Source organism: Corythoichthys intestinalis, chromosome 21 (genome assembly GCF_030265065.1).
Source record: "Corythoichthys intestinalis isolate RoL2023-P3 chromosome 21, ASM3026506v1, whole genome shotgun sequence".
In the NCBI taxonomy this organism is placed as follows: Eukaryota; Metazoa; Chordata; class Actinopteri; order Syngnathiformes; family Syngnathidae; genus Corythoichthys; species Corythoichthys intestinalis.
In genome coordinates this window covers 34,030,031-34,053,358 of record NC_080415.1, presented here as the reverse complement: position 1 = coordinate 34,053,358, position 23,328 = coordinate 34,030,031, and the positions used below count along the sequence as shown (strand labels likewise).

The 23,328-nt window shown below is 40.0% G+C and overlaps 1 protein-coding gene across 1 annotated transcript; it reads left to right on the top strand.

Moving 5' to 3' along the window:
- The first annotated feature begins 761 nt into the window (after window positions 1-761).
- On the top strand, window positions 762-21,926 carry vwa2 (von Willebrand factor A domain containing 2). The gene is made up of 13 exons (XM_057826891.1): window positions 762-927; window positions 7,039-7,113; window positions 7,272-7,405; window positions 7,476-7,585; window positions 7,659-7,859; window positions 9,661-9,794; window positions 9,861-9,990; window positions 10,077-10,132; window positions 10,203-10,310; window positions 13,847-14,416; window positions 16,144-16,695; window positions 18,011-18,136; window positions 20,376-21,926. The coding sequence occupies exons 1-13, from the start codon at window positions 762-764 to the stop codon at window positions 20,501-20,503; spliced, it is 2,490 nt and encodes an 829-aa protein (XP_057682874.1). The 3' UTR covers window positions 20,504-21,926.
- Window positions 21,927-23,328: the final 1,402 nt, after the last annotated feature.

Below are 23,328 nucleotides of genomic sequence, written 5' to 3'. Positions count from 1 at the left end.
TGTGTAATTATTGACATCAACAATGGCGAGCTATTAGTTTATTTTTTGATTGAAAATTTTACAAATTTTATTAAAACGAAAACATTAAGAGGGGTTTTAATATAAAATTTCTATAACTTGTACTAACCTTTATCTTTTAAGAACTACAAGTCTTTCTATCCATGGATCGCTTTAACAGAATGTTAATAATGTTAATGCCATCTTGTGGATTTATTGTTATAACAAACAAATACAGTACTTATGTACAGTATGTGTAATGTTTATGTCTGTCTCGTGTCTTATCTTTCCATTCCAACAATAATTTACAGAAAAATATGGCGTATTTTATGCATGGTTTGAATTGAGATTAATTACGATTAATTAATTTGTAAGCCGTGATTAACTCGATTAAAAATTTTAATTGTTTGACAGCCCTAGTTTAAAGAGATGGCTTGAGTGTCGAGGGCTGAAAAAGACGAAAAAAACGAGCCGACCTAAGCATAGCCGTACCTTTTTTTATCGACGTGACTGACAATGACATTCTCCTGTTTCAACAAGCTATCCTTTACCTCCAGCCCTGTCTTTCTTATATATTATATCCTCTGGTTGTCCTACGTCTCTGACCGTTCTTGGGGGTAATTTAGTTAGTTTTGTGTAGCGATCGCAAATGCTAGTCAGTGACAGCCAACACTTTTTGCCACAATAATGAAGGAGGAAAATTCTCAGAGAATTTATTTAAGTACAGATGATGAGGTTCAATGGTGATGAAACATAATAACTTAATGATAGCCAATGGAAGCTTCTTGCCGTCAATGGAAGCCAATGAGCGAATAGGTGGAGTGGTAGGCGGGCACGCCGAGGAGGTTGACGTGTGCTTACTACTCTCCTGTGTTGATGGGATCAGTTGTGAAAGCAAAGAAAAAAGACGGTCATGGAACGTGGATTTTGGTAAGTAAGCATATTAATGTCTTGTATTCAATTGGATGGAAGGAATGTCGCAAGAAAACAATTCCTATGTTTACAAGGACGTTTAGTTTGGCTGTCTTGGTGAGTCACATTGGGATTTCCTTTGAAGCTTGTCTAAATGCAGTCTTTTCAATAATCATACGTTTCACACTCGAGGCTCTTTCAACATTGAAAAACATTTCAAAATGTCTGGATTTTTTTTTCAGGGTTAAATGTCTGAGAAATGTATTGTTTTAGTCATTTATTTAACGTCCTGCCATTTTCCATGTAATTGTATAAAGTTCCTATTAAATTTAAACATGTTTTTGGACGAAATTTTGCAATCTTGTGTTGCAGGTGTTCCAACATGCTCTTTTTTATCTTCAGACATGGCTTGCTTCCAACGGCGTTCTTGCTTCTTCAAGGTCAGCTAACAAAAAAACGAAAGGAATTGTGAGGCTGTTTTGCATTCTGTCACTCCCTATAGAAGACAACTAGATTTTTAAGAAGGCAAAGTGAGTTTACTAAGAGTTTGGTCAAAGGTGGGTGGAGAGCCAAAATATTACTCAAGTAAGAGTAGCGTTACTTCAAAATAATATTACTCAAGTAAAAGTAAAGGAAGAGTTGTAGGCCTATGTCTAGCATCGTGATTTCTCTCTGAACCTTTCTTTCCCCAGTCATTTTGAGATATAATCATCAGTGATTGCAAAAACAGACGAGTAGTCATATAGATCTAGTAATAAATTGACTTGAATAGACAACCTTTCAGCTGTCCTATGACAGGCAAGCAACACCAACAAAAAACAGGTCACGATCAAGTAATAAACGAATCAAATTGACATGAATAGACAACCTGTCAGCTGTCTTTTGACATGCAAGCAACAAAACACAAAGAAACAGGTCGCACTTCAACGAACAGGCAGTTGGTTTTGCCCTCCTATATCAACAGAAAAGCCAGTAAGGGTCTACTTAGGTCTTTGAAAAACCAAGGTTGTATCCTCCTAGGCTTTCAAAGCTGTCGTCGCTGAAATGTAGAAAACAAAGACAGGATAGAGGAGCCAGGGATACGTTCTTCCATCTGACTTTCACAAAAGCTGTCCAAATACTTGCAGACGAAGGTTTTTTTGGTCAATTAAAAAAAAAATGGAGTAATGTGAGTTTTGAGACAGCGAATGATGCATTCAATACAATTTAATCGAGTAAAACGCTCATGATTTGAAGTCTTCACCGGCCCTTTAACGGTTAATCGATTATCAATTTGTCACTCTATTTGGGGGCGCAAAGGTGTGAAAATTTCCATGGTGACTGTCAATGACCCCAACAATGAATCTGTCAATTTTCGTTAAAATCCGACATAATGTTTGGGATTTGTTAATTTTTGTGCACTATTGAAAGCTCTGCAACCTCGGAACTTCTGAGAAACACTATCGATGTCGCTCGCTATGAGTGTGTCAAATTTGGAGTGATAAATGGAGTTACACTTGTATAGTGCCTTTCCACCTTTGTAAGGCACGCAAAGCGCTTCACACTACGTATATCCTCATCCACCTACTGGTGATGCAGCACTAGAGCAATGCGGTGTTCAGTATCTTGCCCATGGACACTTAGACGAGTTCATCAGGACGGCGACCCCAACTCACAACTTCTGGGTTGACGACCACTCTACCACTGAGTCGGTTCAAATCGGGCCTATAGACTTCACTATCAGTTGACGGGACACTGGGCCAATCCGTAGGGGGCCTATTTTCAATAACTTAAAATTCAAATATTTTAAAAAACCAAAGGCGCTAGTGACCTAAAACCAAAACAGGCACCTCCCTTAAGCATATATGAGTCTCCATGTGCAGCAACATTATAAAATTCAAAGTCGTTCCCTAATAAAATCCCGTTTGATAAGGTTTTTATACAACTATAAAAAAACTTAAAATGGCTGTAAAACTCTGAAATTTTACGGTATATGCACAAAAACACCAAATGCAGAGATAATTACCTATATTTTCAGGATCAATTGCAATATTTAACATATCACATACGTTTTTGCCCAAAATAGCAACTTAATTTTTCTATATTTAGTGCAAGTTTTTAACAGCTTAATAAATCACTCAGTTTTCACATCAGAAACATAATACTTGAGGAAAGCATGCAGAATCCTCTTAATTTTACTCAACAAAAGGAAAATTTGCATTTTTCTATATACAATCACAACTTATTTGGGTTGAATTCCGATGTTACTATTGCGTCAGCACGGAGGCATTTATATATAAAAGGCGATTTTTTTTGTATGGACACATAAATGTTTAAATGACTACTTTCTTGCCCAAAAATGGGCAGTTGGCCAAAAATTACCTGATTATTTGAATGTAAAGTTACGCTATTGTGTAAGGATAGAAAATACAACATGGCGGCCATCACAAAACAGAGCTTTTTAAGTTGAAAGTTCTCGGGTGTACAGGGTGTTCTTAACCTGAAACTACAGTTTGTGTAGAAACGTTTCAAGTTTTTGTGTGTAACGTTTGGCATTTCTATCTTTTCAGGTTAAGAAATGCCGTTCACTTCAAAAGAAAAGGCATTTTGATAAAGCATTTTGCAGGGGTCTCATGTTGCACATTTATCAAAATCTGCCATAGAACCAACAAATATTTGTACTTTTTTTGTATATTTAACGAATAAAACTTATGACCTTCAACTTAAAGTGTATATAGTTTTATTAAGATCCATCAACTAGCACGGGCATTTAGAATGGGGTCAACCATATTGGAACACCCTGTAAATGCTTAACAAACTGTTAACAAATACATCAACAATAAATCATTTATCAACAGTTTACTAATGATCTATTAACTAGTAAAACGGATAGTTATTATAAAGTGAGGAATACCTGGAATATGAATTGATAACAATTTTTCACTCCGAAGATATTTCAAGAAAACAACCTCACAGGGTCATTTTTGACCCACTTATGCATCTAAGGGTTAAGAAAATCGTTAGAGTCGTTTCGGAGTCTATAGGGAACAAACACACACACAGAAATGTCCATTTATATAGTATAAGTTTAGATGTGAAGTTGGGGAAGGACAGTAAACACGCATGTATAAAAATACACTTTGAGGAGAAATAGCTTTGTCTTTGTTATTCATAGACTAAATGATCAGTAAAAACAAATGTGTCATTATCCTTTTTTAGACTATCTTTAAACAGGTGGTTTTTGACCTTACAGTTTCTACACTACACTAAATGAGCCATCTATTTTGTGATTACCAAGACATGAAAAGACGGTACGGTTTTTGAATGCATTCCGGTGATTATTTTTATGGGGGTCAAACTCAAGAGTTCACGTCAAAAATCAGTGACATACATGAAGATGGCCAAAGGGCGTCGTTAATCCTCGCAAATGTACAGTATGGGGAAAAACAACTTGGAGCGAGAAAGAGAAAAATCCATTGCGTTTTATAGGCCTTCAATCGAATTTCAGTTGTGCAGATGTGAGGGTCAAGGAGCCATGGGGGGTGGTTAACTGAGACGCCCGTTAGCATTACCGTTGAACAGTGGCGGATGCTGGTAGTTCAAGGAGGGGGAGCTCAAAGGATGTCCGCCTGTGAGTGCTTTGTGATGGTAGAAGGGCTCTGTGTCACCCGCTGCTCGGTAGGGAAAGAAACTAGAGTCACAGATATCAGTCTCCAAACACAAGCAGCTACAAATGAAAAAAATAACAAACACTAGAAATAGAAGCTTAATTTTTGGCTAGTCATTTTTAAAAAAGTAAGTATCACCAGGATGATTCGGAAAGTTTCTGGTTCAACTCAGAACAACAAAATGAAAATTTTAAAAATTCTTCCGGCGGATGTTAACAAGATATTGATGTCAATCAAAACGGGATCATCAATGACATGTACACACGAAAGAATGCATTTGATCACTTATTTTTGGACATCTTGCAGTCTTTGAGCTACTGTCTCTCCCATTGAAAAAGGTCTCCAGTGATAAATTTGTAAATGATAAGGAGCCGGAACGCAAAGTACATATGACAGCGCAGGGATGACGAGACGGGTACAGGTCCCAGAACATACACAGAAAATGGTGCTGAAAACAACAAGCAAGGGCCCACTTGCTATGCTGTGAGGCTAATAAGCCTCCATTTCAGATCATATCCATGGTTTAAATGTCATGACAACAATTTACAATTATTTCGGCTATAGCATGGGCAATTGCCCACATAACCACAGGTGGGAATTACAGCACACAGTCAGCAATTAGTTTGTCAACAGGTGTAACTTGTAAAACATAAAAAGATCAGAGATTACGATATATAACACAAACCCATTCTTTTGCGAGTTTCATCCCACCCGTCTTCTCTGGCCCCAAAGTTCCCACCGCTTTACAAATTGTGCAGCCCAAACTTGAATTTCCCATTAGGGTACTGGCCTGTTGCTCCGGTTGTTGGTGGTCCACCTGGCTGACTGTTGGCGCTGTAGCTGGCCCCCTCTCCGGGTGGCGCTGAACCTGACCAGCTGCTGCCACGGTAGCAGCCTCCTGCCCCGGCTTGGCTGGGTGTCCGTGAACCTGGCTAGCTGCTGCGGCGCTAGCCTCCTGGTGCACCCGGTCCTGCCCGTTAGCATGATCGCTGCAGTTGCCCCCGTCGCCGGTTGTTGCTTTTCTGACTAATTTTGAACCATCTTCCTTCTTTTTGAAAAAAGACAGTAAATGCAACTGACTTTTTGGCGTGTTGAAATGCCGTTTGATCCTGGCTGCTTGCTCCCCAGAAGCCGCAAATTTCCAAAGCTTTTTTTTTTTTATTTTTTTTTATGTCAGGTACGTGATTTGTTAGTCCAGCTTTTCAGTGCATCAACAAATCTCCGACTCTTTCAAATGACGTCAAATTTTTATAAACAACATGCAATTGTTGGGATTTGTTCTAGAAATGAATTTATACATCTTATTATTTTATTTTATAAATACGTTTTTATATATTACTAGGGTTGTTCCGATCATGTTTTTTTGCTCCCGATCCAATCCCGATCGTTTTAGTTTTGAGTATCTGCCGATCCCGATATTTCCCGATCCGATTGCTTTTTTTTGCTCCCGATTCAATTCCAATCATTCCCGATAATTTTTCCCGATCATATACATTTTGGCAATGCATGAAGAAAAAAATAAAACTCGGACGAATAAATACATTCAACATACAGTACATAAGTACTGTATTTGTTTATTGTGACAATAAATCCTCAAGATGGCATTTACATTATTAACATTCTTTTCTGTGAAAGGGATCCACGAATAGAAAGACTTGTGACTTTGTATATTGTGACTAAATATTGCCATCTAGTGTATTTGTTGAGCTTTCAGTAAATGATACTGAAGGCCATGCCCAAATGCATGATGGGAAGTGGAACCATGACTGTGCGTAGTGCTTCCAATTGATATATGGTCTCTGCGTTGGGAAATAACATAAGGTGTTAAGAAAAAGATCAATTGCTACCTTGCTTCCCCACATTGTTTCCCATGATATTTCTAATCGGAGGGAGAGGGATTGTAAGGCTTGAGCCAATTAAAATAAGGCTCCAAAGGCTGCCAAAATTCACTCTACTCATTTTACGCTGCCTTTTAGCTCTCTATATAGGCAAAACGGTGCCATTACAGATGGAGCGCACCAATACGTGAGTGGGTCGTGCAGCGCATGCATTAATTGCGTTAAATATTTTAACATGATACATTTTTTTAAAAATCAATTACCGCCGTTATTGGGATAAATTTGATAACCCTACCTTAAGCCTAAACTAAAGACTCTGGATAAGTGTGACATATTATGTCTGTAACGTTAAATACAATTAGAAAACGATTTAATAAAAAAAATTTAAAAAAGGCATGGCCGATATTTTTTTGCCAATTCCGATACTTTGAAAATGACGTGATCGGACCCGATCGATCGGATACACAAAAGGTGCCGGATCTGCCCAAATAAGTCCCGAAACACGGGGAGGCTAAAATTAAGAGATGCCGGATCTTGTTCTGGCAGGATCCGGAGCAAATTAACCTCTGCTCCTCTCTGAGACTCATGCCTGCCGCAATACTCTTTTGAGCTATTTCTGTCTTATCTTTTCCTACTGTACGTAGTTCAGCAGGGTACCTCGGTGCAGGAAATCCAAACCAGTCGCGAGAACCTCCTGAGGATCAACTCTGCCAGGGAGCGTAAGTCAACAAGTCAACACTGTGCATAAAATGCTTTGAGAAAACAGATAAACTTGTCTCTTCCGCCCCTCATAAATCTCTGGATGTGCGGTGACATGTTATTACTTGGTTTTCCGCTCAACTGATCATTAAACTTGGCATAATGATATCTTTTCAAGTGATGCAGTGTTCCGCAGCCGTGGACGTGCTCTTCCTGCTGGACGGCTCGTACAGCGTGGGCAAGGCCAACTTTGAGCGGGGCAAGCATTTCGCGCTCAAGCTCTGTCAAGTCCTAGACATAAGGCCGGATAAGGTTTGTCTTCACTGCCGGCTGGACGGCGTTTTTTTTTTTTTTTAAATAAGAGGTCCAATTCATTATTCAGGCACGTGTAGGATTCATCCAGTTTGGTTCCGTCCCTCGATTGGAGTTTGCGCTGGATTCCTACTCAACGAAAAGAGAGCTGAGGATGCACTTGAAGAAGATTTCTTACAGGTGTGTTTTAGCCTAGCTTAAGTTAGCATGAGTGTTTCTCAATTGCCGACTATCTCGCGTGTCACTTTTTCAGAGGCGGCAGCACCCAGACGGGCCTGGCACTCAAGTACCTGCTTTGGAAAGGTTTCCCGGGCGGGCGCGACAACTCCTCCACAGCGGCCCGCGTCGCCGTTCTCCTATCGGATGGGATGTCACAAGGCGACGCCGTCCGGATGGCGGCGCAGCTTAAAAAGGAAGGAGTCGTTTTGTTCTCCGTCGGCTTACGCTATCCCAGGTAGGCCCCACGGTTCATACCAGAGAAGTCGACTCGAGTCACAGAGACTCAGACGCGAATCGACTCGAGTCACAAACTTGTTGACTCGCAACTCGACACGGACATGAAGAAAAAAAACAGATTCGAACTTGACTTGCTTGATCTAGGAGGGTCCGAGACTCGACTCGTGAGACAATGACTTGAGACTCGACAGGCTGACTCGAAAAACTCAGGTTTTCCTCAGAGATAAACCTGAGTGCTTTGTGGGTGGGTTGGTGAAGGCCTTGACTGACCTGTGACTCGATTTCAGACATTTTGACTTGACACGACTCGTCTTCAAAACCTTGTTACTCGGCTCGACTCAAGATGACCTCGAGATTCGACTCGACATAACCTTGTGACACGACTTGTCCACAATGGGTAAGACTCGGGACTTACTTGTAACTCGGATCGTAGTAACACGTGCAATTGTCTGGGTCATACAGTTAACGCAGAGACTACGGTTTCAGAAATTTGGATTTAACTAGAAATAAAAGGTAAAACAAGTTTAAGAGAGCTGATTTGTCAACTCTTAGTACAAAATGTCAAAGATTTTTCCAGACAATTGGAGTCGAGTCACAGGACTCGGACTCGAGTTGACTAGAGTCGCAAATTTGGTGCCTCGCAACTCGACTCGGACTTGAAAAAAAAAAAAAAGCAGATTCGGACTTGACTTGCTTGAGCTGGGAGGCTCAGAGATTCGACTTGTGAGGCAATGACTCGAGACAAACTCCGGCTCCCACCTGCTTGTGATTCACCTCAATTAGATAGTTTGAATAATCAAGTAATTGGATAGGGAACAAATTAAAATACCTGAGCTTAGCCTCAAATAGTATAAAAAAATAAATAAATGAGGATCTATGAACAACAAAAGAACAATTGGCTAACTTACATAGCAAAAGTCCGCTAGCTTAAGTGCTATAAAATGCTATAGGTTTTTAAAAAAAAATTTTTTAACCATGCTCTTAACAAATGGTTCGGCCATATATTCCCACCAAAAAACGGCTAAATATACCAATAAACTAAACTATGAATGCATTTTTAAAAAAAACATTAGCTTATGTTGTTCTTAACAGGGAGCAGCTGAATTCAGCCATGTAAAATGAGGCAGACTAGGGGTAGTGAATCCACCCAAATCAGTAAAACTAACTTTCAAAACCAACCATTACAAGGCCAGTTTAATTAAACAAATACTCGAAGCAGCAAAATTAAATTCCAATCTTTTTTTCTAATCGAAGACTCAAGTTAATCGATTAATCGTTGCAGCACTAAATGCTTCATTGAGTGTGTCCAGTCAAATCCGCTCACTGCTGAGAACAGCCGCGCACACACACAATGAGTTGTCAAAGGACACTAGTGTTTAACAAGCTAAACGATGATTGACACATTCGGCGTCTTTGAAGGTTACGTTGCCAAGCTTTTCTAGTAAGATCAAAGCTGTAACGCCTGTCAATCATCGTTAACTTTAACAAGCAATACTCGAAGTGCACTACTGACCAAGAAAAGTAGCAGGAGGGAAAATGAGGCTGTACGAGCATGAAGCAGAAACACATAAATGTTTTTTTTTATTTTTTATTTAAAACCCAATCATTTGAAAAATGGCGCGATCCCTAGTCCCTATCCCTAGTTTTAAATTGACTATTTCATTTGAGCTGGTCGGATTTAAAAAAAAAGGCCGATACCGATAGACGTCAAATTTCCAAATATCGGCCCGATATATCTGCCTATCTCTAGTGTATACGGTTAACGCCAAGTGGAATTGGACCTTCTTTTTGTCATCTAGGTGGGAAGAGCTTCACGCTTTGGCCAGCGAGCCGACGGACAGCCACGTTTTCTTCGCGGAACATTTTGCTGACGCCGTCAACGGCTTGTATACGACGCTCACCACAACCTCCATTTGTAATGACACGCCAGCAGGTACGGTTATTTTTTTAGGTGTTTGAAAAAAAAAAGTGATATCGTCTCCCATGGTTTTCCCAAAAGGCTGCCAGGTGGAGGCGTTCCCGTGTGAGAGAAAGACATTGGAGACTGTGAAGGAGCTGCAGGGGAATTTCATGTGTTGGAAAGGCTCCAATGGTTTTTTCCCGCAGACGTCTGTCTGTCCATACTACAGGCAAGTAAACATGGATGCAAAGCTCTGAAGACCAGATGTTACTTGTTGATCTTTTTAATAGTTTTATATGGGTTTGTGTGCGGCAGCTACAAGAAGGCTTACAAGAGGCACCCCAGCATCTGCCATCGGACCGTCTGTCCCGGTAGTGTTTTCCTTTTTCTGCTCATCTTTTCTTGATCTTTTCAATGTATCTTGTCTGTATCTTCCTACAGACCCGTGCGACTCAGAGCCGTGTCTGAACGGAGGAACATGCGTCTCGGAAACTCAGCGGGACTACACTTGTATTTGTCCGCCTGGTTATGGAGGAGACCCTCACTGTGGTCTGTATTTTGAGACTTTATTAGAGCTGCTACAAAAGGTTGACTTTCATTCATTCATTCATTTCCCGACCCGCTTACCCTCACAATTGTCACAGGGGTGCTGGAGCCTATCCTAGCTAACTATGCGCAGTAGGCAGGGTACACCCTGAATCCGTTGCCAGTCAGGGTTTACTAATCACGAGTTAATTTTGCTATTAGTTGACTCAAAAGTACAGTACGGTTTCAAAAGTATCAAAAAGTATGAAAGTATCGATGTTAAAATGTTGTATCCAGATATGATATTTGATTCCAAAAGTATTTGTACCTTTTTGCAGGTAACTAGAACAGTGTCATGGTGTAAATTTGATTCTGACTACTCTTGATAGTAATGGATGTTATTTTTGCACTTTCCTTGTTGAAGGAATCTGACCTTCTAGCCAGATTGCCGGAATCATACCAGCCTAACCGCCAGAACCGCGCTAGCGCAATTCCAACAACCCGGGCCGGCGGATCCAGACAACCCGGCCAAAAGGCCAAACTTCGCGCGTTCACTTTAGTCTTAACCCCTTGTACTGACTCCATTTCAAAAGCTGGAAAAGGCTTCAAAACGCAAGTTGACAATTTATTCCAAGTCTGCAGCAATCATTCAGAAGAGAGACCCAGGCGAGGAGGTAAACTGGATCCAGGGTCACCATATCACAAGTCAACAAAAGATCCCTGAGAAAAACGACGATTAGTTAAACATTCAGTCTTTTAAAGGCTCTGGTGAGGCTGGCTGTTTCCGGAAGAAGAGTGTGTTTGGGCGTTGTTTAGGATTATTCTCGGTTGTGGTTTGGACAGGAGAGTTTTGGGCGTTACTGTTATCAGGGCAACAATAGTTGAGGATTTTGCCATCCTCAGCGCTAAGTGAGTGCTGAATGTTCACTTCTCGGTCGCGGGTTCCTCCGTATCAGATGTTCCTTGTGGGAAGACAAGATGTCCCGCCATTTGTTCTGGACTGTCTGGAAGAGCTGATTGCGGGATTTGGTGGTGCAGACGTGGGCTTGTAGATGTCTTGCCTATCACCTGGTTATCAGCGTCAATCTTAGTCAGCTACATGACGCGCGCGTTGGTCTTCCGTGGTCAGAAGGCGTCCTGTATCTTTCTGTACTTATCTGCCTATTGTCTTGGCGCTGCCAGTTCTAATCATTCCAAGTCCAACTGTTGTTAACATCAAATATATTCTGCTTGTTTTTTTTTTTTAACTATGATAGAACTGCTATTTATTTTATATCAAGTGTGTTAGAGTATTACAAACAGTCAAACAGTAAATACGAGAAAACATACTATTCCTTTCATTGTCAACTCACTGACTGCCAATGGCTATGTTTACATGTATGCAATAATTCGCATTCAAAACCTAATAGGAATAAAATGCTTCATGTACACACCCCATTCAGAATACGTATTAGAACCCGATTGAGATTTTATTCCAAACCAGAGGGGTGGTTTATCTTGATTTATAATCCGATCAGGAGCTAAATTTCGGAACAAACTGTCTTAACGCACATTTCTGTGTACGTCAGTGTACGTGTTTTTCCTAAGCTAGTAGAAGCAGAGTAAGCGAAAGATATGGGGGCCACTATACTGAACATGTCCGTATCCGAGACCAACATGATGCTTTATATATTAAAAGATCTTAGAATTGTTGAAAAACCTGAAGGTAGAGAAACAGTAAAAATATGTGAAATGATGCTAACGCTAAAGTAGAAATGGACGGCGCGATATTTTGTTGAAACAGAAGTCGGTACGACTTCATCTTCTATTACTATTTCCGGTATACAGCGGTAAGAAAACGTATCTGAACCTTTTGGAATTTTTCACATTTCTGCTTAAAATCACCATCATATATGATCTCATTTTTGTCAAAATCACACAGATGAAAAAACAGTGTCTGCTTTAAAACATTTATAGGTTTTTATATTTTAGTGAGGATAGGATGCAAACAATGACAGAAGGCGGAAAAATAAGTAAGTGAACCCTCTGCCTAAGGAGACTTAAAGAGCAATTGAAACCAATTTTTACCAAACAACAAAACCACACAGGTGTGTGCCCAATAACTGATGAGTGGTTTAATGCTGCCCTGCCCACTATAAAACACACACCTGGTAAGAATTGTCTTGATGAGAAGCATTGTCTGATGTGCATCATAGCTCGGTCAAAGTAGCTGTCTAAAGACCTGCGATCAAGGATTGCTGATTTGAATAAAGCTGGGAAAGGATACAAAACCATCTCTAAAAGTCTGGATGTTCATCAATGAAGTCAGAGAAGTTGTCTACAAATGGATAGTTTTGGAACTGTTGGTTCTCTCCCAGGGAGTAGCCAACCACCAAGAAGGCCAAAAGTTCAGCGCAGAATACTCACAGAGGTACAAAAAGAACCCTAGAATGTCTGCTAAATACTTACCGAAATAACTGGCACAATCCAATATCTATGTGCACACATCAACTATTTGTAAAACTATGGCCAAGAATGGTGTTCATGCTAGGACTCCACAGAGGGAGACACTGCTGTCTAAAAAAACATTGTTGCTCGTTTAATGTTCACAAAAAGGCACTTGGTCACTCCACAGAAATTTTGGCAAAATATTTTGTGGACTGATGAAACCAAAGTTGAATTGTTTGGGAGTAACACGCAACGTCAAATGTGGGGAAAATGGAACAGCTCACCAACCTCAACACCTCATCCACACCGTGAAGCATGGTGGCGGGAGCATCATGATTTGGGGCTGTTTTGCTGCCTTGGGGCCTGGACAACTTGCAATCATTAATGGAAGAATAAATTCAAAAGTGTATCAGGATGTTTGGCAGGAAAACCTGTGGCCGTCTGTCAGACAGTTGAAGCTAAAAAGAGGATGGATGCTGCAACAAGAGAATGATCCAAAACACAGAAGTAAATCAACTTCAGAATGGTTTCAGAAGAACAAAATACATGTTCTGGAGTGGCCAACTCAAAGTCCAGACTTGAACTCTATTGAGATGCTGTGGCATGACCCAAAGACAGCGATTCATGCCAGACATCCCAGGGATCTGACTGAACTACAGCAATTTTGTAGAGAAGAATGGGCCAAGATTAGTCCTGATCGATGTGCAAAACTTATCTGCAGCTACAGGAAGCATCTGGTTGAAGTTATTGCTGCCAAAGCCAGGGCCACAAAATATTAAATGTGATAGTTCACTTGCATATTTTTCCCCCTTCTGTCATTGTTTGCATACTATCCTCATTAAAATATGAAAACGATAATTGTTTTGGTGGTTTTAGTTAAAGCACTGTTTTTCATCTGTGTGATTTTAACAAAGATCCGCTCACATCTGATGGCGATTTTATACAGAAATGTGAGAAATTCCAAAAGGTTCAGGCACTTTTTCATACCACTGTATTAGAACGATATCAATTAAATATTTTAGTATCAGGACAACAGTACAGAACAGTGGCAGTCCTGGACATGATACAGTCTAATATTTTTGGATGTAAGGTAAAAAAATGCAATTTAACGGTTATTGTTGTCCTATCTACAGCGCCGGCTTTGTCTCTGGACTGCGCGGTGGACCTGCTTTTCCTTTTGGAGGGTTCGGACACACTCCCCCCAGAAAATTTCCAGCATCTCAAGTCTTTCCTGAAGCGCTTCCTAAAGACGGCGCTCGGTTCCGGCACACCCAGTAAAATCGGCCTGGCCGTGTTTGGGCGGGAGGCTCAGGTGGAGGCTCGAGTGGGCGAGTTCAAAGGCGACCTGAAGGCTCTGCTGGAGGCGGCTGACACCCTGCGACCCGTGGGCGGTCCCGCACGAACGGGCCAGGCCTTGCGATACGTCACGCGCAACGGCTTCGTCAACGCCGATGTCACTGATGACCTGCCGCGCGTGGTGGTGTTGCTGACTGGCACGCCCGCCGTCGACCAGCTTTCCGAGCCGTCCAAGTACGCTCGGGACCGGGAGATCTTCCTAGTCGCCGTCGGACCGGACTCGACCAGGGGACAGCTGGATAACATTACGGGAAACCCTCAAAGGACCCTCACTTACGCCTCTCCTGATAAGCTGGCGGGCAAAATCCTTGAACTCAAGGCCAAGATCTGCAGTGTGGATACACAAGGTGGCGCTCTCTAGTTATTCTTCTCTCATAGACTTCATAATGTCTTGATGGGACTCGGGGCTGATAAATAGGGGGCCTGCATTGTTGGTGAGGCCGTCAAAGCTGACCGAGTGGAATCACAGACAAAGAGCTTTTTTCGTTGAAAATTCTTGTGAATTAATGCTTAAATCACTGAATTCTTTATAGATATGGCCGTAAAATAGTTTTGATTCTTGGTTAAAAGCAAAAAAAAAAAAAAAACAACGTGCTGTTAGCATTTATTTTACATAAATATGTCGATGTACAATGCTAGTCTACAAGTAAATGTAACTAGCGGCAGCCTTATGTAAACAGCTTTTCTGGTGAAAATTCTTGTGAATAAATGCTTAAATCACTGAATTCTTTGTAGATATGACCGTAAAACAGTTTTGATTCTTGGTTAAAAGCAACAACAAAAAAACGTCCAATTAGCGTTTATTTTACGTAAATATGTAGTACAATGCTAGTCTGTTAGTAAATGTAGCTAGCGACCGCCTTACGTAAACAGAGCTTTTCCGGAGAAAATTCTTGTGAATAAATGCTTAATCCCTGAATTCTTTATAGATATGGACATAAAACAGTCTCGATTCGTCATTAAAAGCAACCAAAAAAAAAAACAAAAATGTGCAGTTAGCATTTATTTTACGTAAATATGTCAAAGTACAATGCTAGTCTGTTAGTAAATGTAGCTAGCGACCGCCTTATGTAAACAGAGCTTTTCCGGTGCAAATTCTTGTGAATAAATGCTTAAATCCATGAATTCTTTATAGATATGGACATAAAACAGTTTTGATTCTTGGTTAAAAGCAGAAAAACCCGTGTAGTTAGCATTTATTTTACGTAAATATTTCTATGTAACTTGCTAGTCTGTTAGTTAATGTAGCTAGCAGCCACCTTATGTAAACAGAGCTTTTACGGTGAAAATTCTTGTAAATAAATGCTTAAATCCCCAAATTCTTTATAGATATGGACGTAAAACAGTCCCGACTCTTGGTTAACAGCAAAAAAAAATGTACAGTTAGCATTTATTTTACGTAAATATTGCGAATTATTATGCCAATGCAGTAGCGGCTAATTTCCCCCATTGTTTTTTTTTTCCCAAACAAAGTTTCAAAATGCATGCATGGTACGAAAAATATAATAATTACCTTGAATCCTCGAACAAATCACTTCTGAGACAATCCTTCCTGTTTGTATGCGGTACAGCTTTTGTACTTTTTCAACAGAAATCCGGCGTTAGATCGCTGCGTGCGTGTTTGTGAATAGCTCCCCTTGATGTGGACAGCCCCCTACTTGAATGCGAGGCACAGTGCATTACCGATCTGACCCGTCAATACCATTATGAAGTCCATGCTTCTCTCTCACCGATACAAAGTAAGGCCCAGTTTTTACTGCTTTGCAGCAAATTATGAAATTATGGCCCGTACAAGAAGCTTGAGTTGGGCCCACATTCTGCTGCACCTCTCAGCTTCAACACTAGATGGTGCTAGTCACTCATAAAGTGCCTCTCCATTAGCTCATGCTGAAATCAATGTAGGAAGCTATGTAGAAGTTAGATGTAACAATCGTTGACGCTTTGTTGTGACGTGTTTTAGTAGCGTGACCGTTAGCGGGTGACCATTAGTGCTTTGTTGTGACGTTTAGCCAGACGCTCTCCTGTCTTGTAAACTACAAACTGATTAAACTGAACTCTGTTTTTTCCATTGAAGGTTGCCTAGGTCAAGCAGTGGACTTGGTGTTTGTCCTGGATGCCTCTAGTGGCGTCGGACGCGCCAACTTTGCCGCCACGCGCGATTTTGCTCGCAGCCTCACCGTCCAGTTTGACATCAACCGCGACTTGGCCCAAGTGGCTCTGGTGACCTACGGCCGTCGCGCCGTCACAGTTTTTGATCTCGCCACCCACCAGACGGGTTCCGACGTCCTGGAAGCGGCGACGCTGGCCGGTTACGCGGGCGGGAGGGCGTCGACGGGCGCCGCCTTGCTCCACGTCCGCTCGGACGTCCTCACGGCGGCTAAGGGGGCCCGTCCGGGTGTCGGCAAGGCCGTGGTGCTTCTGACCGACAGCTCTGGCGGCGACGACGCTCTGGTTCCGGCTCGGAGCTTGCGGGAGGACGGGGTGGCGCTGTTTGTCGTCGGCGTCGGGGACGTGCAGCGGGACGGCCTGTTGCGGGTGGCCGGCTCTGAGGAACGCCTCATCTCGGTGCCGTTTTACGAGGACCTCAAGTACTTTGAGGATGTGGTGGTGCAGATGGTGTGCTCGGGTGAGGAGAGAGAAATATCGGGAAATTAATTAGTCAGATTTCATCAGGGGTGGGTAGAATAGCTAAAATTTTACTCAAGTAAAAGTAGCATTACCCCAAAATAATACTACTCGAGGAAAATTAAACGGAGTCATCCATAAAATGTACTTAACTACAAGTAAGAAACTAAATTAATGAGTGACATTGTGAGTAACAGCTTACTATGTTTTTTTGTGTGTGTTATCTATATGAACTGTTATAATTTAGATGTACTATAACTAGGGGTGTCAAACGATTAAAATTTTTAATCGAGTTAATTACAGCTTAAAAATTAATTAATCGTAATTAATCGCAATTCAAACCATCTATAAAATATGCCATATTTTTCTGTAAATTATTGTTGGAATGGAAAGATAAGACACAAGATGGATATATACATTCAACATACGGTACATAAGTACTGTATTTGTTTATTATAACAATAAATCAACAAGATGGCATTACCATTATTAACATTCTGTTAAAGCGATCCATGGATAGAAAGACTTGTAGTTCTTAAAAGATAAATGTTAGTACAAGTTATAGAAATTTTATATTAAAACCCCTCATAATGTTTTCGTTTTAATAAGATTTGTAAAATTTTCAATCAAAAAATAAACTAGTAGCCCGCCATTGTTGATGTCAATAATTACTTACACAATGCTCATGGGTGCTGAAGCCTATAAAATCAGTCGCACCCAAGCGCCAGCAGAGGACGATAAAACTCTGAAAAACACAACAAGTACACATTTCACTTTGCTATCATTTTAATCTGTTTGAGCGGGGCATTTGTGCGTTAATTGCGTCAAATATTTTAACGTGATTAATTAAAAAAATTAATTACCACCCGTTAACGCGATAATTTTGACAGCCCTAACTATAACATATTACAAAAAACACATTAAGGCAAATGAATACCAAAAACCCCATTGAATTCCAAGAGAAAAGAATCTACAGAAATGAAGCATTATTCGTCCAAAGAGCATGAGTGCCCTCTTGTGGATATAACATTTATTATTATTAAACTAAAGGATCATATCTCTGGTTTTCTATGGTCAATCGGAGCCAAATAGAAACAGAGAGAGATTGAAATCCACGCTTTTGAGTCATGTTGATGGCTATGTCAAATACTTAGTTTTTTACTTTGCTTCAAAGACGCCACGTGATTGAACAGGCTGGCGTGAGCATAGAACGGCAAGCTTAATTGCAGGCAAGATCGGTATAATTTTGGTTTGGTATAATTTTGTCAAAGTTTAATGACATTCCAACCAACTTTTGTTTTCTTTGTTTTTCCTAGAAATGAGAAAGCCCGTGGACGTTTGTAAACCCAACCCTTGCATGAACGAGGGCATGTGCGTCCTCTCTGGAGGAAGTTACAGTTGTCAGTGTCATCATGGCTTCCAAGGACCTCACTGTGAAACACGTCAGTAAACTTTCTTTCTCTTCATTCTTTCACGCTTACATGTAGACGACACATATAACCCTTTTCGGACACTTCTTTAACAACAAAATTAAGAATAATTGAGACCTGGGATCCATTGTATTGGCGACATTGTCACTATATCATTAAAAAAATGCGTAATATCGATAAAACAGCGTTTGTTGTGGTGTCGCTGACAGTAGAAAAATAAAATAAAGTGTGTAATATTTCTAAAACAGTATCGCAAACCAAAATTTAAGGTTTTTAACAGGAAAAACGAAAGGTAACATTTTCGTATTACGTAGGTATGGAGGGAAGGGGGGCAGTTGAACTCTTGATGACCTAAAAAGGAAAAATTATAATACATAACTGCAAAACAGTGGCAGCACAATCAAAAATTTGTACAGCACAAATGTAGCACAAACAGCACCATTGCGGTTCCTTGTTGTCGTAGATGCATGGCTGTCATCACTCGCAATTAATACAGGTAGTCCCAGGGTTACGACGTACTCGACTTACGATTTCAACTTTACAACGGCGCAGTTTCGTCCGCCATTTTGTCTCCAGTTGTTTTTTTTTTTTCCTTGTCGCATAAACAGTACCAGGGCCGGCCCAGGCCATTTGGGGGCCCTAAGCAAAATAATGCAAAGGGGCCCATATTTTTGGCCCACCATTTCGTCACAGTGTACTGTGAAACCCATACATGCAATCCAACCCATACGTCCATATTTTGTATATTAATCAGATTTTGTTGCACTGCATACTTCAAACTTTTCACCCCAAATGATTGTCAGTACTTACAGTAGATAGCGCCAAACCTTTTTCTAAAAGAGGAAAGAAGCTAAGGAAGAACTTTTATTTTTTCTAAGCTTGTAATCAAGTATCAAAACTCACAAAAGTCAAATAAAGCAAACTGTAGTAAACAAAATAGAATATAAATTAAACAATTGCCAGATTGGGGGCCCCCTAGTGGTCAGGGGCCCTATGCAGCTGCATAGTCTGCGTATAGGCTGGGCCGGCCCTGAACAGTACCATATTGTATCTCACAGCATCTTATTTTTTACTTTACCTTGTTCATATGACGTGTTCTGTCCTCACTAAACGTGAAGTTGTTCAGCTTGACACATAGCAAACAAGGCAATTGTGCTTTTTGAAGCTTTTTCCTTTTGTCAATTGGTTAAGCTGTAACACACATATGCACTTATGTTCAAAACGACACACATTTCAGTAATAAACACTTGACACAAAACAATTGTTGTTCAAACGTCCATCTAGTTCGATCAATATGTAAATTTAGTTGATTCAATTAGCCTAATTTGCCTAACAATAGTCTGCTAGCTTTACAAACATATATTAGCTGAAACAACTTACAGCCTGATGTGGGCCAAACCAGAGCGCAGCTATCCTTTATCAATGTCGGATGTCTGAGTCTGCAGGGCAACAGTCCAGCCAGACCCAACGCTGCCACCAGAGGGCAGTGTATCCTCCGTCATTAAACAAAATAAATACTTTTTGGATAGTTATTTTGAGATTTATAGGTACTTAAAGCGTTAATTCCGACTTAGGCGGAACTCCGGGTTACGTCGCCAGCATAGGAACGGAAGTCGTTCGTAACCCAGTACCCCTGTATCTCAATATCTATAAAACGATAGCAGCACGAACAAATACTTACACAGCACAAACGTAGCACAAACGAATGGCACCATTGCGGTTCTGTTCTGCTGTAGATGGTTACGTAACGTCATCGCTGCAAATTAAAAGCAGAATACCTACAAAACCATCGCAGGACAAAGTTTTTACAGCCCAAACGAAGCGTAAACAATTGACACAATTTTTAGGCCTTTTTTTTAATGATATTGGAGGGCTTGTTGACCTCTGATTGACCTATCAAACACTTGTAAATATCTGAAAAACAACAGCAGCAAAAACGTAGCACAAACCTCAGAGGTCATTTGAGAATATTCCATTTCGCATCATTTAGGCCACATTTAAAATACAAAATGTTAGTAATGTGGCTTGCTTACATGACACAAAATTTGATGTTCACAAATGTGGACGCCAGCTCTGTGAGAACAAATATTTCTAAATGAACAATAATAGTCACTTGTCCTATCACGGGTAAATAAGCAGGAACGGTCGCCGCCGGCTGAGGCATATTTACGAGAAGAACAGCTGGTTTCCCTCTAAAACTTGAGGAATTTGCTAGAGTGCATCTTTCTTACAAGTGTCGTCGTGCTCCTAGGAAGAAGCGTCAGATCTTCATCTCGGCGAGATCTCGGTTTGCGGAACAACCACAAAAGGCAGAAGAAGAGTCACCCGGAGTTCCTTCGTCGCTACAAAGTGCATGGCAGCGGGAGGAACGCCATCTGAAACACAAATTCACTCACACTCACAGCCATTCATGTTTTATAGTGATATTTTTTTTTGTCTGACAAGACCCGAATAATGAATGATCATTTGTACTGTATCTCATCCAAGATCGATCCAGATATAATATATAGATATTAGGGCTGTCAAATGATTAAAATTTTTAATCGAGTTAATCGCAGCTTAAAAATTAATTAGTCCTTATTGATCACAATTCAAACCATCTCTAAAATTTGCCATGTTTTTCTGTAAATTATTGTTGGAATGGAAAGATAAGACACGAGACAGACATAAACATTACACATACTGTACATAAGTACTGTATTTGTTTGTTATAACAATAAATCCACAAGATGGCATTAACATTATTACATTTATGTGTATTTTGCATAGCTATTTGATTGGGAATGCCAGTCCTCTTTGCATAGAGCGCTTTTCTTTTTGTGAACATTATTTGTTTGAGAGATTATTTTTGTTGTGCTTTTCCCTAAATGATACTGTAGCGACTTAACTGTTTGGCCCAAATGCATGATGGGAAGTTGGGCAACCATGACTGTCAGTGGTGGCTGCAAATGGCATACAGTATGTTCTGAGTTGTGTTCAATTAAGAGTGTGAAGAAAAAGATCGTCTCCTGCTCTGCCCAAATGCATGATGGGAAGTTGGGCAACCATGACTGTCAGTGGTGGCTGTTTAAGCCATTAAAAGGCATGCATTTCTCCGCCTTTTCAGTCTCAATGTGCTAAAACTGCGTCATTGTAAACCGTTTGAGGCAACGCATGAATGGGTCATTCCGTCCATGTGTTAATTGCGTCAAATATTTTAACTAGGGCTGTCAAAATTATCGCGTTAACGGGCGTTAATTATTTTTTTAAATTAATCACGTTAAAATATTTGACGCAATTATTGCAGATGGCCCGCTCAGACAGATTTAAATGACAGTTCAGTGAAACGCTCACTTGTAGTGTCTATGGAGTTTTGCCGCCCTCTGCTGGCACTTGGGTGAGACTGATTTTATAGGCTTCAGCTCCCATCAGCATTGTGTAATTATTGACATCAATGGCGGGCTATTAGTTTATTTTTTGATTGAAAATTTTACAAATTTTATTAAAACGAAAACATTAAGAGGGGTTTTAACATAAAATTTCTATAACTTGTACTAACATTTTTTTTTTAAGAACTACGAGTCTTTCTATCCATGGATCGCTTTAACAGAATGTTAATAATGGTAATGCCATCTTGTTGATTTATTGTTATAATAAACAAATACAGTCCTTATGTACCGTATGTTGAATGTATATATCCATCTTGTGCCTTATCTTTCCATTCCAACAATAATTTACAGAAAAATATGGCATATTTTATAGATGGTTTGAATTGCGATTAATTGCGATTAATTAATTTTTAAGCTGTAATCAACTCGATTAAAAATTTTAATTGTTTGACAGCCCTAATTTTAATGTGATTAATTTAAAAAATTAATTACCGCCCGTTAACGCGATAAATTTGACAGATCTAATAGATATGGCGAAAAACACTCAAGTGACTTGAAGTTCCGCTCTGAGACCCCCAATTTGGCCAAATTTCAAAATTGTCCTATATACATGTGTGATACATGATTGGAAAGCTTAAAATCTGAATTTTCTGGGGGAAGAAAAATTTTGAACAGGAGGGCATTTAAAAAAAAAAAAAAATTTTTTTTTTTAAACAGCAAAACACTATCTGGAGGTGAGAGCACGCGAGAGCAGAATTACAGACGCTATGACTTTAACAAGATATTATCGCGTACTTACCTTGTTTCGATCCAAAAACTCCATGTTGCATGTATCTGTGAGTGTCAAGACACAGCTGTGAATGGCCACAGCCAGATTTTTGGGGGATTTTATGGGTGAAACATGGTAATATAACAAGGGTCGTGATGCAGAAATCGCAGACGTCAAGGAGTGGTCAAGATGTTCTTTTTCATATATTTACCCTTTTAAATGTTTTTTTTTTCTCGAATTTTCTTTGTTTGGATCGATTATCATCGAACATATCGGGGAAAATGCGACAGTTACAAAAAAAAAAAATTAAGCCATAGTTATGAGGTAGATATACGTGACCCTTTTAAAGACACCATTTTTTTCCATTGTGACGTAATTTGTTTAAAAGTCTATAATATGCGGGGGAATAATTTTTAAAAGTTTTTTTTTAAACAAAATATTTGACATCAATGAATGATTCTAAGCTAAAAATGACAAATTTTGAATAAGAAATATAATTACTGAGCTTTTTTAATGGCTGGGTTGAAACAAAGCGGTTGCTCGACGTCTGTAAACGGGGGTTTCCAGGGTAAAGCAGACAAATTAAAAATAGTTTGGGGGCTTCATGCCCCGTGAATCTGCTATGGCAGCATATAGACATATTGTTCTGTCACAAACACAAACACAAAAACACAAAACACAAATACAAAAGTTGTTTTGGCTTAGAACAAAGCAGGTTCTTTTAAAGAGGAGTGCAAGAGCAGAAACTGCTTTTTTAGTCTTGTCTGTGTTTTCTGCCATATATATTTTATTTACGTATATATGATAATTTAAAGAAGCGTTTTGCTGCCACACCTTAAAAAAAAAAAAATAAAAAAAAATCACAATTAGCACATTTATACGGAATTTAATAAATTCCAAAAGCCTGGTGTGCCATATGGAACGTGGAATCTCCTTGTGAAAGTGTACAGGATCCGAACTATTGTGGACATGAATGAAAGGTCACTTGTATTTTCTGAAAAGCTTACAAACGCAGAATTGTGTACAATTAAGAAATATCTCAAGTTGCCAGACTGGTCTGGTAACAC

Bases quoted from the DNA above. Each gene is read 5' to 3' on its own strand.
- vwa2 (XM_057826891.1), top strand. From the start codon at position 762: ATGATAGCCAATGGAAGCTTCTTGCCGTCAATGGAAGCCAATGAGCGA. The intron at 928-7,038 runs GTAAGTAAGCAT...TACTGTACGTAG, and splicing joins GTCATGGAACGTGGATTTTG to TTCAGCAGGGTACCTCGGTG. The intron at 9,991-10,076 runs GCAAGTAAACAT...TGTGTGCGGCAG, and splicing joins TCTGTCTGTCCATACTACAG to CTACAAGAAGGCTTACAAGA.